At 34.9% G+C, this 17,965-nt stretch overlaps 1 protein-coding gene across 1 annotated transcript; it reads right to left on the bottom strand.

Annotated features, from left to right (window-relative positions):
- Positions 1–3,781: 3,781 nt before the first annotated feature.
- On the bottom strand, positions 3,782–17,965 carry LOC106080354 (uncharacterized). The gene is made up of 8 exons (XM_013241703.2): positions 17,947–17,965; positions 13,861–14,490; positions 12,850–12,984; positions 10,679–10,810; positions 10,103–10,207; positions 9,255–9,344; positions 4,101–4,298; positions 3,782–3,973 (listed from the first exon to the last, which is right to left on the bottom strand). The coding sequence occupies exons 2-8, from the start codon at positions 14,480–14,482 to the stop codon at positions 3,804–3,806; spliced, it is 1,452 nt and encodes a 483-aa protein (XP_013097157.2). The 5' UTR covers positions 14,483–14,490; positions 17,947–17,965; the 3' UTR covers positions 3,782–3,803.

Here is a 17,965-nt window from a genome sequence, read left to right as displayed (position 1 = left end):
AAAAATTGTTTAAACCGCGTACCTTTGTATACCCCGCACTTCTTTCATTCGATTGTAAAAAAATAAAATAATGTATAACCCGCAGGTCATATGCGCGACATTACAGTATACAGTTTTGAAAGTTAATCTTAAAACATAGAGAGCTCTGATTATGTAACGTTACAATGTAAAAAAAAACATGTTTTTAAAATACAGAATAATATTTTAATCAGCCAATAACTAATTGCTCTAAATAATTTCATTTTTTTTTTAAATTTTCAGTCAAATATGTTATAATTTAATAGTAAATGATATTCTAACAAAAGTAATGTTGTGGTATAGTGGAGATGTAAGGAACGTCCATTTTCTTCTCTACACATTCATCTCTCAACAATGTTTCCAAAATGTTTTCTTTAACTGAACACTTTGCACATTCTGAGTATTTAACTGAACACTTTGCACATTCTTAATATTTAACGGAACAATTTGCTTTTTTTAGAGAGATTAATTCACGTAGAGGCCTATAGTTAATTATTTCAGTAGTTCGAGGAACACCCATTCAAGCCTTGCGGAACACTGGGGTTCCCCGGAACACATTTTGGGAAACACTGCACTTCATAAACACTGTTTCTCTCCCGAAAAAAAATGTTTAAAACCGTTACTGCACTTTAATTATATTATCTTCAACAGAATTAGTTTCATGATATACATATTTTATACTATAAGATTTTTTTAAGTCATGAGAACTGAGAATATTGACTTTTTTAAATTAAATGATAAGATGGCTTCGGGAGAAAATATGTCAGATCAATACAAACAATAACAACCCATCGGATTTACATAAATTTGCTAACATATCTCTTGGATTATGCTAAACCTTTCAGTTAATTTGTGTATCTAAAATATAGAAATATTTAGTAAAAGTAAAAACAACAAACAAAAAAAAAAAACAAAGCAAAACAAAAACAACTACAAAAAAAAAAAACACCTAACATTATTCGTTACCTGGGAAAACAATGCCTAAGACTCACACAAAAAATGACAATTAACGAAAACTAGATTTCCCGATATTACGACATCTGATTTTAAATGCAGTGGCCTCACTAGGGTTGTCAAAAGAAATAGTAATTATGAAATTTTTAGAAAAGATAGGGTTGATAATCATGGAGGAGTTCTTTTAGCAATAAAAAAAAAACACTCTTATTGCAGAAGAAATTACCTTACCTAATTAAAAAAATATAGAATCAACATTTTGAAAATTAATACCACCTCAACATCTCTAATAATAGGCAGCATTTACAGACCACCAAATTCTAGTTTAGAATACATGCAGGAACTATGTAATCAGTTTACTACACTTAAAGAGGCAAATACAAATGCAGTTTTGTGGATTACGGGTGATTTCAACATAACCGATATAAATTGGAAATTACTAACCATAGATAAACACCAAAACATTAAGGACATAAATGAGCTGTTCACAGAAACTTTACACAACCTAAGTTTAGATCAAATCATTAAAAAGCCAACTAGATTAAACAACACATTAGATCTCTTCTTTACCAACAGACCTGGATTAGTAGTTGATTATGATATTATCCCTGATCTATCAGACCATGAGATCATAAAAATACACAGTCAGATAAAAGCAGTAGCCAATACAAAACCCAAAAGATATATCTTGCTCTGGAATAAATGTTACCTAACACAACTACACCAAGCTGCATTGAACTTTCAACAAACATTCTTATTAGAAAAAGACATTAACCAACCAATCGATGACCTCTGGAATTTCATTAAAAACCATCTTAAAAGCATTATAGAAAATCATATACCAACTATATACACACTAAACAAAATAAATAAATGCTGGTTTAATAATAGACTAAAGAAGCTTTGTAAACAGAAGGAAAACCTATATAGAAACTTTAAAGAAACTAAGGCAGAAAGAGTTTACAAAAAGTATATAAAAATTAAACACCTAACCTAAAAGGTTATCAGACAGCTGCAGAGTGAATACATAAACAATAATGAAACATCCTAAACAAATACTTTGCATCAGCATTCTCAGCATTCTCAGCCCCAGGAGACAAAGACATATTACTTAATTTGAACCAAGTAGACAACATAGAAGATATAGTAGTACAAGAAAATGGAATCCGAAAACTATTAGCCAACACCAAACCAAATAAAGCGTCTGGACCTGATGGTACTCCAGCTAGATAACTCAAAGAACTAAGCAATGAGCTAGCCCCAGTGTTCAAAATACTCTTTCAGGCATCGCTTAACCAGGGCAGAGTACCAAAGGACTGGAAAGAAGCTAATGTCACCCCCCTATTTAAAAAAGGAGAAAAATCTGACCCAGGAAACTACAGACCAGTATAACTTACCAGCATCACTTACCAGCATCACATGTAAAATCCTAGAACACATAATATGTAGCAACATCATAAACCACTTAGACAAACATAATGTCCTCACACCATACCAACATGGCTTTAGGAATTATAGATCATGTGAAACACAACTAATAGGACTTAATTCATTACAAGGATTCTGGAAAGAGCTGTGTCTACAGGGCAACTACTGTACAACATTGCATGCATAAATACAAATGATATTGATTTTCTTTATTGCATCTATATTTTCTTCGCTGAATCATTAATAGCCTTTTTATATATATTTTTTTCTAGCTTAGTCAATACTTTGCATAAAAAAATGAGCCTAATATTTATTAAAATAGTTCTCTCCCTTTTTTATATTTCAACTATACTTATTCATTTCTCTTGATTGTTTTTTAAAGAATTTTTTTTTCACTTCACTTATAATCTACAGACGTCCCTTAAAAAAAAAATAATTACGACATACGTGTATACCACATGTTAATGTAGTCGTGCATGTTAATTAGAGACTTTAACTCTGTTATGGCACTGTTTTATCTTTGGCTTGATTCAGGCAACACATTCCATGCTGGGTAATAGGAAGAAGGAGCACTTATATGAATGGTTCTTGACACCTGGACTATGAAATACGTATGTGTTTTTCTAAAATGTAAAGTCTTACCATGTATTTTTGTATGAGATAATTATTAATTCCATAAATTATTATCAAGACCTTCATGAAGACTCTCGTAGACCCCTCTTTACATTTCATAGAACCCAAAACATATTTTTCACTTTCGTAGACCCCTGTGAAAGTGGTCTTAGACTCCATTTGGGAATCACTGATTTAGACCAACAATAAACATGTGCGATTAGAAATAGTTTTACCAAATCTGGACCAGCAGGGAAAATGTTGGGTGGGGGTGGGAAGAAAGAGAAAAAAAAGATATCTAGGTGAATTTTACCGTAATTGGTTTTTAAACGCATTTCCAAAATAATAATAAACGGAAAGACTTGAACACGAACTCGTATTTCACGCCTCCTCATGCAGACCTGCTAACCACTCTGCTAGTGAAGTACTTATGACTAGAGAAGATTGTACATTTGTATATTGTTTGTCTCAATTTAGAGCGGGCAATCTTTAAAGGGGACTAATTCAGCTTAACCACCACTTCAATCAAGTACACTTTCTTTCCCTTGTTCGAAATCCCAAACAAAATAATTTATTTTCAATTGTTAATTAACATTTTTTTTTCAAATTGATTCGTGTGTTGGCATGCAAAAAAGTTGTGAAAAATAGTTTGATCCGGGATCGAGTGTCGGAGAAATAACGTATGCAAACGTTTTACCAGACAGACAAACAGACAGAGAGACAGAGTGAGTTGATAAAAGCTTTTAAAAAATAAAACATAAATCCAAAATTTGTTTCAAAAATTAAATAAATTATGTCTTTTTATGTTTAATAACATCTTTATGCTTTTTTGTTGTTGAAAGAGCCGGCACATCACAATGACAGGAGTGGTCTGTCAAGCGTTGCATCACCTCAGAATTACAATTATCCCAGCACCTTGACCATCTACAATAATAGCAGTGAACTGTCCTCTCCTTCTTGCCTAAATGTGAAAATAAAAAAAAACACAATATTCATTTTTTTTTCTCAGCTATTATATTTCTGATTCACTGTTTATAAAATATAAAACTGTACATACAAAAGTCTCTACATACACATGAATTTCATACCTGCACAAAACAGTCCCTTTTCAGCCCATTCTGGCGCCAATCGTCTCACACGGGTGATGCCCAAGTCTGTAAAGCTTCTTTCACGTTCTGATGCTAAACTATAATTGTAAAGTCTATAGTTATTCCTTTCAGCTAAAATGTCCATTTGGTGTTCTAAGTTCGTTGTAACCTCGTTACTATAGTTGACCACTCTGTTGGCTATATATATAAGAAAAGAAAGAAATATTGCAAATATATTTTGCAATGTACCTAATTATTATTTATGTATTTATTTCTGATTAGTATACGTAAATAATGGTATCAGAGGGAGAAAAATAGGTGTAATGAATACCTATCTTTGACTTCGAATATTTAAGAAGCTTAGTCAGGTTTAGTTTAAGAAGTTTATTAGTTAATAAATCACTTTTTACAAAGCTTATATCAACTCACTCTATCTGTCTGGTAAAAAGTTTAAATGTGATTGTTCTCTCATATCCAATTCTCGGATGAAGTTAAAACTTCGCACAATTATGCTTTGAACATGACAAGGCATGAATTAAAAATTAAAAAAAAAAAACAATTAGTCAGTTAATTGTTGGTTGTTATCGAAATCAGTGGAATAAATGCTACTTAATGAGAGATGTGGGTGTAAATATGGATTTATCCCCTTATTACGTTTTGTTATGACATGATTAGGAATTAGTTATTTGTTTCGGGAGTAGGGTAAAGTTTTACTTAGCGACGATGACGTAATGTTGGTTAAAAAACAAGAACGCTCTAAGTGATGCTAAAAAGAAGACGCTTCTTGTAGAGCAGTACAATAGATATACGGATTTACGGACATAGCTGACATCGGACGATTCCCATCGTGATTATTAAATATATTTGTAAAACAACATCAGCGTCGACTACATATTTTGATTGTTTCGGCCTTTCGCCGGTGTTACTGAAGTAGTTCGAGTTCAGTGTTACTTCCAGTCAGACGTAGATCTACACTAATTATATTTCAAAGAACCAACACCGCACGGAGGCCTTAACAGTTTCGACACGATTTTTTTTTCCCAATTCTCATTCTCGGATCAAGTTAAAATTTAACATAATTATTTCTAGACGACCTAAATACACAAATAATTTAGTACTAATTAATTAATTTTGTTTTATAAAGCAGAAAGGTAGCCAAACCCTGAAACTTTCAAAAAAAAAGGCAGTGAGTAGCGGTTCTTTCCCTAAAGTAAGCACTGTTTTTTTTTTTTATATTCTTGTTACTATTGCTTGTTAAATTCGGAAACCGTGTTTGGGATTAACGTTTTTTCCAGAGTTGTAGACATTTGACTACTTTTATTGCTCCGGTTTAATATTTTGTTATAATGTTACTTTGAACAGCAGTTTGAAGTAAAATATGCATGTAGCCAAGGCCGGATTTAAGAGGGAAGGGCAGCCAAGGGGTATGCCTAGGGTCCTCCAACTACAGAGAAAACAAAAATTATATTTCAACGGGTCAGCATGAGAGAAATCACGTGTCAGAGGCATATTAAGTACAACGTGCTCCTTTAGCAAGAAACTTTATTGGCACTCCCCCCCCCCCTTTCTCCATGCACATCACATAGAAATGTTGGCTTATAAATAAAACGTGTTTAATAATAATATAATATAAATAACATTAGAATGTATTACCTAACTAAAATATCTACAATGATTTTTATTTATTTTTTTTTGTCTCTTTGCGTGTGGCGCTCTACTGAGTGTGGCGCCCTTAGCCCCCCCCCCTCACTACGCCTCCATCACGTGTACAAACTTTTTACCAGACAGACAGTTGATAAAAACGTTGTAAAAAAACCAAGCTCCATTAAGGCCAAACTACAAATCAAAACCAGCTCTCGGTTGAAAATGAAAGATATTAGTAAACTTTCAAAATGTCCTGGCTATATTGTATCTCGGACTCTTCCTCTTGGAAGACTACAGTAGAAGAGTAGAAGAGTATAACGAGAAAATAGGCAGAATCCAGAGAAAAAGTCTTGGCAGAAGAAAAACGTTTAAACACAAGTTCACAGCAATCCACACTAATTCCAGCTACAATAGCATGTCCAATTCGCAGTAGAAGAATTCGGACAAGATAGTCCTCAGCTTTCTGGCTTTGACAATATTATTAACTTATCATTTATTCCGCGTTGTGTAATGCCCTATGACTGTGATCCATATTATAGAACTATATCTAGAAAATATTTACAAGAATCCAGTATAAATGATTTTCTGTAATCGCCACAAACAAAAATTAATATTTTGATTAAATTAATTATATAATATGCGTCATTAGAAAATACAAAAAGAAGAAACAAGGTCCGGAAGTGGGTCACAGGCTGTTTTGTGAGTACCACATGAAAAAAAATTTGACTGCTCAACAGTGTTATATGGCATGGACGTAGATAGGTTAACTTGTTTGTTATTGTAATGTAAAGCATAACCCCCCCCCCCACCCCAAAAAAAAAAAAAAACACAACAACCTCGAAATACAAAAGCCATTGACAGTGGAACTTTTTCAACGTTCCATACACTTTCATAATAATTATCACGATTGTATTTTGGAGAGATGTGCATTGTATCCACAATCATCTGACATACACGGATTCAAAGTTACCTACAAATTTATCCAACAAATGAAGCAACTCAGCGCTGAATATATATTCCTTAAATTTAATACAAAATAAATAATCCTTCTTCTTTTTCTTCATCGTTCTCATTGTTATGTCGGAGTGTTCATATGACTAGACCAATACATGAGATGAACTGCGCAGTGGTTTCCAAATCAGGGAGCTCTCCATATAGTTTTATTTCTATTGGGGTGATTTGGGGCCAATGTCTTATACGAGCCTCTTGGTAGAGAGAGCAGTTTTGGAGGACATGGTCGGCATTTTCTGGTGATACTCCACATGGGCAGATTTCACTGGTTCCAATTTTGAGCTTCCGGAACATGTGTTGTCGCAATCCAAAGTACAAGTCACTTATAAAATGACTTGAAATAAAACATAGTAAGGCAGTGTTTCTCACATTCCCGAGTGGTGACTCCCTAGATACCAACATTTTCGTTCGAGCCCCCTTTAGAAGCTGGAGCACAGAGGAGCGATGAAGGCTTCCAAAGTGAGCTCCGTGAGTTTTTTTCAAGAATGTAATAATAAAGAAAAGAAACATAGTCACAATTTTAGGTTTTATTTTTCATTTAGGACCTACATTAATTTAACAGTGTGTACAGAGTCCAAAGTGACATCATGAAAGCTCACTAACACGTTGTTGGTTTTTTTGAGATTGTATTGGCCTCATAATTTTTAAGCGCTGTAAAAAAGTTCTTCCTGGAGATCGAATTGAAGATGCGGCAGGTTTCCGCTCAAGTCGGCAAGTGGTCTGAACCTTTTTTATCCCCCCCCCCCCAACTCTGTTGTTGGTCGAATTTCGGCTTGTAGCTCCAAACAGCTAGTACAACTGAACCGATGAAGGCGTTTAATTTTTTTTTAAATAAATAAACTTTGAATAACGTGAAGAAACGTCTTTGAGAACAAAAACTCAATATAACTTTTATAATTCACGATTTAGTTTGACGTGATAAAGGTCTAATAGTAATGAAACAAACTGATATTTAAACAAAGTCTAGCTCACAAAAAAAAAATTATTTACTCTTTCATGTCTTAGGATCGTCTCACATTTGCACTAGGTAATTTAACCATTGTCACTGCATAACCATTAGTCTATCGCTAAACCTCTTCTTACCGCCGCCTAGGAAAAACATACACTCTCCCTCCTCCATATGAGAGGAGCTAGCGCCCTCCCCCCCTCTGTGAAAATGTTTTTAAAACTGACTTTTTAATTACCGGTAATAGATCTACTTACTCGACTCAAAACAAATATTACAAACAACCCGCGAAAATTCTAGGCCAGAATTGAGCAGGCGCTTATGGAAAACCCCGTGGGAATCCCTCACATGCTGCTCTATTTTATTTGTTCTAGTTGTGAAAATAATTTCTTATATATCGTTTATATTTTCAAAGGATATGGCCGCCCCCTAAAGTCGGCCGCCTGCGTGCAATGCACACATTGAACAATAGGTAGCGGCGGCCCTGGCTGTATCAAATTTACCAGATCTGTTGAAATGTATTAAGGCGCCGCACTTGTGCCTACCCATTTTCTTCTAGGGCCCATCGTACTTGTTGTTACTTTAATACTTAGTGGGCCCCTAAGCTGCTTAAGCCTCTAGATTCTAGATCTAGAATAATTGTCGTTGTTTATTTTCATTTCACTATGATTCTTGTTAGTTTCTTGAAAATGTTAATAAACATTGAGCAACGACAGTGATATCAATATTTTTTATACACATTATCGTTTTTATTTTTCATAAGCGTTTTTTTTTCAATACTAACTAGTTAGAATTACTGTAATGTAAACAATCTTATGGTCTTTGCACAAGACTGAATATTCTTGTTGGTGCGCATAGTGCTAGCTCTCTGGTTGGAATGGTTGACGGTAGGGATCAAACGGTCCAAAGAGTAAAAAATCTGATAACGCTATCTGAAAAGAATCTTGCATCCCATTCCTTTTCTCTCAAAGCAGAATCTGGCACTCAATGGGCATCGCAAACAAGTTGAAGAAGAATTGCAACAACAAAATTCTGGTAATTTCTTGGAGTTTAGGAAATTACTATCCAAGTATGATCCACTCCTAAGAGAACGTGTAATCCGAATCAGGCTGATTCCAGACCGAATATGTAAATGCCGGCACAAATGATAAACGAACTTATTGAAATACTGGGTGATTACGAGCCAGATATTTCTAGATAATTTTCCAAATGTAAAGCTACATTGTCTTGTGTACCGTCACAATACAACAACAACACTGGTTTTGAGAGCAAGAAAGCGCGTAAGATTTTATTTTAGCATCTTTTTAGTTAAACTGATTTTTTTTGTCGAAGTAGCAATACTTTAAAATTAAAATGAATACACATTAGTTCAGAAAAAAAGTTGGGGGGGGGGGGAGGAGGCATCATCACAAGCTGCCGCACTGGGTATCATAAACCCTAGCTACACCAATGCTTTTAGTGCAATTAATAAATATTGTAGTGTCAAATTAATGAGAAGTAGAAGGATTATATACAATTACAAAGACAGTAAATAGAAAATGGAAATGACCTACCTCTGAGATTTAAATTTCTCCTCTGATTAATATTGTTTAAACATTGAGGATCAGAACTTTCATAGTATGTGCCTCTTCTGGTGACATTACCTATAATAGTTAATTTTTTATAATTTTAATTACATATCTAGAAAATGAAACTTCAAATAGAAACAATTTAGCTCCAGTTCATAATGCAATACGTCGTAAAGATACCAACAAAGACAAGCTATGTAATGGAAGGCTAAATATTGTGGCTGAGCGGTACAGCCATTGGCTTCCCAACCGGGGTCCCGGATACGATTCCTGATAAAGACTGGGATTTTTAATTTCGGTATCTTTGGGAACCTCTGAATCCACCCAGCTTTAGTAGGTACCTGGCATTAGTTGGCGAAGTGAACTTGCTAGCCTTACATGAGAACTAAAGATAACGAGAAAATAAAACCACGCAATTTATTTTAAACATCTGTATCTGTGTCGAAATTAATTATCAATCGATATGTTTTCGACACGCTCTTTATTACCAATCAAAGATGACCCTAAGCCTAAATCTTTCCAATCGAAGCCGATATGCTGGCTCTGCTCTGCATCGCTTGAACTTTCATTTTCCGTGATCTTAATCATTAACCGATTCGTTGACCACTTCTTCTAACATTGGTAGTCTAACAAGTAAACGTAAACTTTCGTCAATAAACTTTGAGTCTTGGTAAAAACTTAAAGCTAGTCCAGGAGACAAATAGCGATAGATCTTTGCTATGTTTGAGATTTTTTTCAATAAAAAATATTTTTTAGTCCTATGAGAGAACACCACCGATCGAAGGCCCTAGACAGCCGCCTAGTTTGCCTATGCCTATGGCCGGCCCTGTTACCTTCGTTTTGTGAGGAGTCTGCAACATCATAGCCCTCACATTCACGCAATGTTAAACAGTTATTTGAAGAAGTCGCTCCTACCATGCCATGAGTGTGCCAATGTTCTGTAAAGAGAAAGTGAAATGCTTTATTTTATACGACGGATATTTTCTCAGATTATGAATATCATGTAAAATCAAATTAGTTTTTTTGAATGAAAATTTAAAAGTCAAACATTGTAATTATTTTTTTTTTACTATGTGGGAGGCGCGGTGGCTAAGCGGGAATTCTGGGTTCGAATCCTGGTGAAGACTGGGATTTCGGGATCCTTGGGCGCTTCTGAGTGCACCTAGCTCTAATGGGTACCTGACAATAGTTGGGGAAAAGTAAAGACGGTTGGTCGTTGTGCTGGCCACATGACACCCTCATAAACAAATGACCTTTACATCATCTGCGTATAGACCGTAATGTGTGAAAGGGAACTTTACTTTTTTTTTTACTAGATACCACTGAGCCATTCTTTCAGGGGATTAAAAAAAAAACACTATTGCAATGACAAGTTAGAAGGTCTATATTGTTTTATTAGATGTTCATACCTGGTAATGTATTCAATGTTGCTGCTCGTGCTTCAGTATCTGATGCTAAGTGAATATGATTTGATGCTGCTACTTGCTCACTTGAATGTGTTCCATGATGTCTTCCTTCTGAATCAGCATGTCTAGCTGTTACTTTATATAAAAGATACATAAGAATAATAAGTGTCGTCAAGCTAGTCAAGAATCAAGCAAACATCAATAAACATGAAATAAAATATAATATTGGTAACAAAAATTAAAATTATAGCACTCATAACAAAAACATTAAATATAGTTCTGTAATCGAATGTGTTTCTGATGTCTTCTTCTTCGTTCTCATTGTTATGTTGGAGTGTTCATTTGACTAGACCATTACATAAGATGAACTGCGCAGTGGTTTCCAAATCAGGGAGCTCTCCATATAGTTTTCTTTCTATCTGTTTCTGATGTAATAATCAGTACAACTAGACGGATGATTTGGCTGAATAGGTTGATTAGATGAATAGATTTTGATGTCCGGTCCATTGTAGCTCGATGTTATAGATAGGGTAGTGTGAAAGTTGAAGTGGGATAGACAAACGAGAAAAAAGTGTCAGAAAGACGGGCTGTTCTCTTTTTTTTTGTTTAATAGTGAAATGTTTATCATTATTTCACTCGTGTTTCTACCTCCATCTACAGTGGGAAGCGTGGTCGAGAGGCCAAGTGCGCTTGAACTTGGCTTGTCTTGAAGGGGGCTCGAGGTTCGACACCCGACTCGGGCAGAGTTGTGTTTACTGAGCGCCTAAAGGCAGCACGGAAAACCAACTCCTAGATACCCCCCCCCCCCAACTGGTCCACAAATGAGATTGGACCAAAGCGCTCTGAGCATGCTATAAGCTTGAAAGTAGCGCTATATAAAAGCTATAATAATAATAATTCTACACAAACGTTAAAAACTGTGCAAATAAGCTACAGCAAAAGCCAAAACTGTAACATGCATACTGTTAGAAAAAGCTTTTTTTTTTCTTTTCCTTTAGTGAAATGGGTGTGTGTGTGTCTGTTTCCAAGGCAACGATGAAGAAAAGGAGCACTAGTTCTTGGTCATTGTAAAATGATGAAACACAAATAGGTCTGTCATAACTTTTGTTAAGAAGTAACGTAGATAACAGCTGAACGATAGACGACTCAGAGATGCAAGACAATAAAAACATGTACCTGTTGTAGTTCTATATAAGTTCATCATTTAGATATTAAGACGCCGATATCGATTGAGTTTACTAGCTTTCTGGAGCTACAACCCAACGACCAAGTCAAATAAAAACCTTTTTTTAAGCATTCCTCCTTTTAAAGGTGACCATGTTCCGGCATTTCTCTTTTTCAATGTAATGCTTGAATGCTTAAGTGTTGCAAGAAGTCTTTCTAGTGAGCTGGTACAGTCAAATTCTTCTATTCCAGTCCAGATCATTTATACATAAAGCGGTGAGCAAAAGATTCATGAACTTCTATTTAGTTATTCAACTTTTTATTGAATACAAAGAAACATTCCAGTACAATCCCCGCTGAAGCGTATTAAAATACAGATAAACTTTTTAATCGATTGACCGGCAAACCCGCTGAAAAGTGTTTATAACAGCCTAAATTAGTTTTTATATGATTATATTTTGAAAAATTATGACGGTTAAGCCACAGTTTGTCCTGTGTGGTCAGCTAATTTCTAGGACAATCGTTTGAGCCGTTTTTTGAAATCTGTCTCCAGGTTTCAGCTTTTACCCAAGAAAAGTTTTTAAGCCAATAAGAGGAATATGAGACTAAGATGCTACAGAAAGATCATAGGTATTAGTGCGGTATCACTGACATAGACCGAATCACCAATGAAGAGATTAGCAACAGGATTAATACAGCAATTGGACTTCACGATGAGCTGTCCAAAAAAAACAACAAACTTAAACTTTATGGCCACATTACAAGGTCCTCAGGGCTAGCAAATACCTTCCTTTAGTACCAGGAAAAAGATGAGGCAGACAGAGAAAGCGATGGGAAGACAACATAAAAGAATGGGCAGGCCTCTCACTGTATGAAATTCCATCCAACGCAAAAGGAATGGAAAAAAGACAATCAATGGATTTCAGTGGTGCTCCAACGGTTCAATAGACTAAGGGATAGGTGAAGGCAAAGGAGGTGAAGAGGAATAGAAAAAAAAAAGAGATTTTTACCTTCCTTTTTAAACGAATTGCTAGCATTTTCTTCGGAGTTGACGGAAACAGGCGTGACTTCATATATCCCAGGTCTCTGTTGATCATACGTTGAGACATCGTCTTCGATTGAGGCCTGTGAGTATCTATAGGAATCTAAAATGTATTTATAAAATAGGAAAAATTCAAGCTGCGGTCAAGATATTTTTAAATAGTTTTTACTAAGCCTATATGTTTTGTAAAATGTTTTACATGTTTCGGATGTTCCTTCACTCTGTATGGTAAAAAGTTTGTACACGTTATTTCTCCGACACTCAACCACGGATGAAGTTAAAATTTTGCACAATTAATTCTTTTATCTACCAACACAAGAATAAATTTCAAAAAATTAACCAATTAGTTAATTAACTATTGGTAATAAATTACTTTGTTTGGTATCTCAAACAAGGGAAAGAAATAGTACTTAACTGCAGTGGTGGTATAAGCTGAGCTAGTCCCATTTATAGATTATCGTCTGAGGCTTATTATAGATATAATTACATGACTGATCCAAACTAATAGATACACTTAATAAAAACTTTGTTTTTTTTTTGTTTTTTTTTTGTTTTTTACGTATTTTGTTTTTTGTAGTTTGCTAGTTTAACTATTAATAATTACTAAAAAAAAAAAAACTCAAAATAATTTTGAGAGATAAAGAGGAAATCTGCCAACAGTAATGTGTAAAAACATAATCATAAAGAAAGGAAACACTGTAGGAACGAAGCAAAATGAAGTAAGTTTAGGCCACGAGACCTTCGTCAGCAATAAACAAAGAAGGGGGAGAAAAAATTTCACAACAGATTTATAGTCAAAACCTTTTTTGACCGATCTGTTGTTCGCTATCAAGGCAGAGAATAACTAGGAAGACAGTTGTGTAAAATGTGTGGGGAATTAGGATAAGGCAATCGAACTAGTGTTATGCTTTAATATTATTTTTATATATAGAATGAAGTATTAAGCTTAAATTGTTACAAATAAACATTACGAACTCACTGTTGTCGTTATCTTCTTGTTCGATGAAGATGCAGCCGCTGTTTCTATGGTATCTTGCGTTGGAAGGCTTGGAGTTAAAATCTGACAACTCAACTGAGCTGTTGCAGCCGCTACACGTGACACGATCGTGCCCAGAGTAGCCAAAGCCGTGCAGTGACAACGTTGAGAAATACACAGAATCCAACAGAGAATGGTATGTTGCCAGACGGTATGTTGCCAGACGGTATGTTGCGAGACGATTCGGATAAAAAACAGGATAAACTGTCCAAGTCATTTGGTTTGGGTGTAAATAAGGAAAATAGGGTAAATATAAATGTGTACTCTTTTTGTCAAATATAGTTTCCTTTCTTAAAGCACCAGAACAACCAGAGTAATGCTGACAGATCAATTGCTTCTCTAAGGCAGCTTTTAATAATTGTTCATCTTTGTCCATTTTTAAGTCATTTAAACATTTATACAATGAACCATTAAAATTATAGTTATGTTTAAAATTTGCATTGAATAAGCTTTGATCCTCAAATTTAGTATTAAATAATATGAAGTATTGTAAAATTAAATTGATGTAATAGGTAAAAATAATAACATTGAATAAAACATTAACTGAAAATGATTGTATCCCCATGATGCGATCTGAAATAGAGAAGAAAGACATTTTAATAATTACAATTACGGCTATGATAAAAACGAAGCGCCAATGTAATTTTAATATCAATTTCTGTCACTAGGTCCTATATCAAAGCATCATCCCGAAGCTGATACTATTTATCGCTAATTAAAAAATAATTCTTTGATGAATCATTCACGACAACCTTTTTTTTTTACTTTTCTTTTAGATTTATTAATAAAAGAAAATTTCTGAAAAAATACAAAAATAACACCCACCTCGAAGAACAATCTACAATCTTCCAACTAAGAACAGGACACACACCTCTGTGAAATTACCATCTTAATAAAATAAATCCCACACAACTACCCCTATGTAGAATGTAGACACTGCACCCGCCCTTATGAACCATATCCTCTTGAATGCCCCATTTTAATCCGCCTTCAGCAGACACTACTGCCACTGTACAACACTGTATGGTAGTGCTGAGGAACTAAAGGACACTGCACACTAATATTCCATGGCACACCATGGAAATGAGCACTGTCTGCAAAATAGCTCACAGCTCAGCGGCAAAAAGCTGGCTAGAAGAGAAAGAAGACGTACAAATCTTGAGAACAACGATGACGTTGGAACATTTTCTAAATAAGCCCACCATTAACATAGCTAAACAAAAGCCTAACAAATCCTAATGACATCAAATAACCCTATTACTTCATTTCAATAGTTAATTATGTAATAGCTTTTTTTTTTAATCTGCTCTAAAAATGGCACAAGGGAAGGTAAAAGTTACGGTTAAAATTTTCGTACCGATTCTGTAAAATGCCCATTGGATTAGTTCATCCATTAAAATGATTGCTTTTTTAAAATATTAAATTAAAACAAAATTTGGATATAGAAACAAAACTGGATCAGAATAAACCCACAGACATATATATCCATATTATATATATATATATATATATGCTGGACATGGCAATCTTATAACACTAAATTAGACATTAGAAAAAGCTGAAAAAGGCGTTTTGTAAAAGCAATGACGGACCATAATGTGCATTTCTTTGATTAAAAAGTAGAATCATAAATTGGGCCGGAAGTGCCTTTTTTCCTTATTTATCTTTGCATTTTTCAGTTCTCTTTTTAAATTAAATTGACATTATTATGCTATAATTTAAAGCGTGCGTGATAGAGAAAAACAAATTTCACAAAAGTACGCGTAGTTGGGATAAAACCCGATAGAGGCTATAAAAATAAAAGACCTGAAACTAGCGCGTGAAACTACACATTTACAGTACCTTATTTGATGAGTCTTTTACCCAAGATCTGTGTATTATTTTTAGGACTTCCTTACTTCAAGTACCCGACATTTTCCAATACACAATTTCACAAACAAAAATAGTTGTAAAAATAAAAATTGTGATTTTAAAACTTTTAATGATTTTTTGTTACTGTAATCAATTGTGAATACTCGTTTCTTATTAATCTCACTGTCTATTTTGTGTCTGTTTTAATTTCTTTATGTTTTCTTGAGTTAAGGGGTCGTGTTTTCTCCTGATGTTTATACCTGATTTCTCTTATCAGTCGTTGTGAGACATTGGTCCAAAATAATACTAAGCTTATAAATATTAAAAAATCGCTTGTGACGAAGTCCATTAATTTTAGTTGCTTTGAAAAAAATGATCTCACACATGCCATAAGCTTTGTCATAATAGTCACAGATCTATCAAATCTAGTTATAATCTGTATCTATATAATCATAAATATTCACGTTGAATTGCAATTGTAACTATATAATCAGTAGGCCTATAGATCTACTTCTAGAATATGTATCTAAGATATAAATATAGTAGAAACAGAATCTAAGATAATCAGATTTTACTGGTTCTCTAGGCAGTCTATATCTAGAGTCTAGACAGTCTTGATTTTAGACTAGATTTAAGTCTAGTACACTATATAAACCTATATAACGCTGCCTTCGTGGACCTCACCAAGGCTTTCGACACGGTCAATGGTCAATTGAGGATTTTGCCAAGCTCAGATGCCCAACTACGCTCCTATTCATTCTCAAGCAGTTTCATGTGGGACAAAAAGGCAAGATTAAACATAATGGTGACCTGTCGATCATTTCCCAATAGAAAATGGCGTGAAGCAAGCTGTGTACTTGCTCCTACTCTATTCGCTATCTACTTTGTCGTAATGCTGGGTCAAATGAGGCAGCGATTGCACAAAGACATCGACATCACGTTTCGTTCGGACGGCAATCTTCAAAAGAAACAGTCATAACAGAACTTCTCTATGCCGATGATTGCGCCCTGCTAGCCTACAATGAACATGATCTCCAGATGGTGGTCAACGAATTCGCATACAATCCCGCTTCTTTCTGTTTATCTAAAACTTTGGGAAAGCAGAAGTAATGTTCCAGAAGTGACCCAATAAAACCTACTCAGCCCTAAAGATCACTGTAAATGGACGTCCCCTTAACCTGGTAGACCACTTCACATATCTAGGTAGCATAATGTCGAATGACACTTCGCTTTCAAGGAAGTTGATAACCGTCTGGCCATGGCCAGTAGTGCCTTTGGGCTCCTCCAGGAGTAAGTTGGCGGAATAGATCGCTCCGCCTGCCTACAAAAAAAAGTGTTTACCAAGCAGTGGTTCTCTCAGCCTTCTATATGGATCTGAGACATGGGTATTAAACAGAAAACAACTAACACTACTTGAACGCTTTCACCAAAGATGCTTGAGCTCCATCATAAACATATGGTGGCCACCCGATGTCTTTGCAAACACCGGTATGGACTAGTATAGAGGGACTTCTTATAGTCCGACAGTTACGCTGGGCAGGGCACGTACCGCGTATGGGGGATGAACGTATGCCAAAAGCAGTCTTGTTTGGTAAGCAAGACAGACAGCTGGAAATCACTCACAAAGGCTGTGGAATGCACATTTGAGACCAAAAGGAAATCCGCTGCCGAGGACAGACGCAGACGGCGAAAAGAAAGTCTTAATCGACCATAGGCGGACAATGGTTGCCCTGGTTGTGAGTAAATATCTAAGTTACAGCTGGGGCTGCGTATCGATGGGAAATATTGCTTTCGAGAACCTCAAGAATCTTTGGACTCGATGACAAGCCTTATTATTATTATATTGGCAATATATATAGGTCTGTGAGAAGGCATAATAAAAACGGATAATCCTAATTTTTCTCACTATTTGTATAGCACAACAATTTTTTAAAAATTAATCTATATGACATATACTATTAAATAGTTCAATAATTCTTCAAATTGAGTGGCTCTATCTGCCCTACTATAACTTTATACAGTAAAACACAGTAAATACTGTAACATAATTGGTAATAGAAATAGGATATTCTCAATTCTTTCTGTCAGTCACACGTTAAAGATATTTAAAAATAATAATCCTAAACAAAATTGTAATTTCTATTTGAAATATTATAAACATAATATAAAGTATTATACTACAAGACACTTGTAGGCC

Source organism: Biomphalaria glabrata, chromosome 6 (assembly GCF_947242115.1).
Source record: "Biomphalaria glabrata chromosome 6, xgBioGlab47.1, whole genome shotgun sequence".
Lineage (NCBI taxonomy): Eukaryota > Metazoa > Mollusca > Gastropoda > Planorbidae > Biomphalaria > Biomphalaria glabrata.
This window is presented reverse-complemented; position numbering and strand designations above follow the sequence as displayed.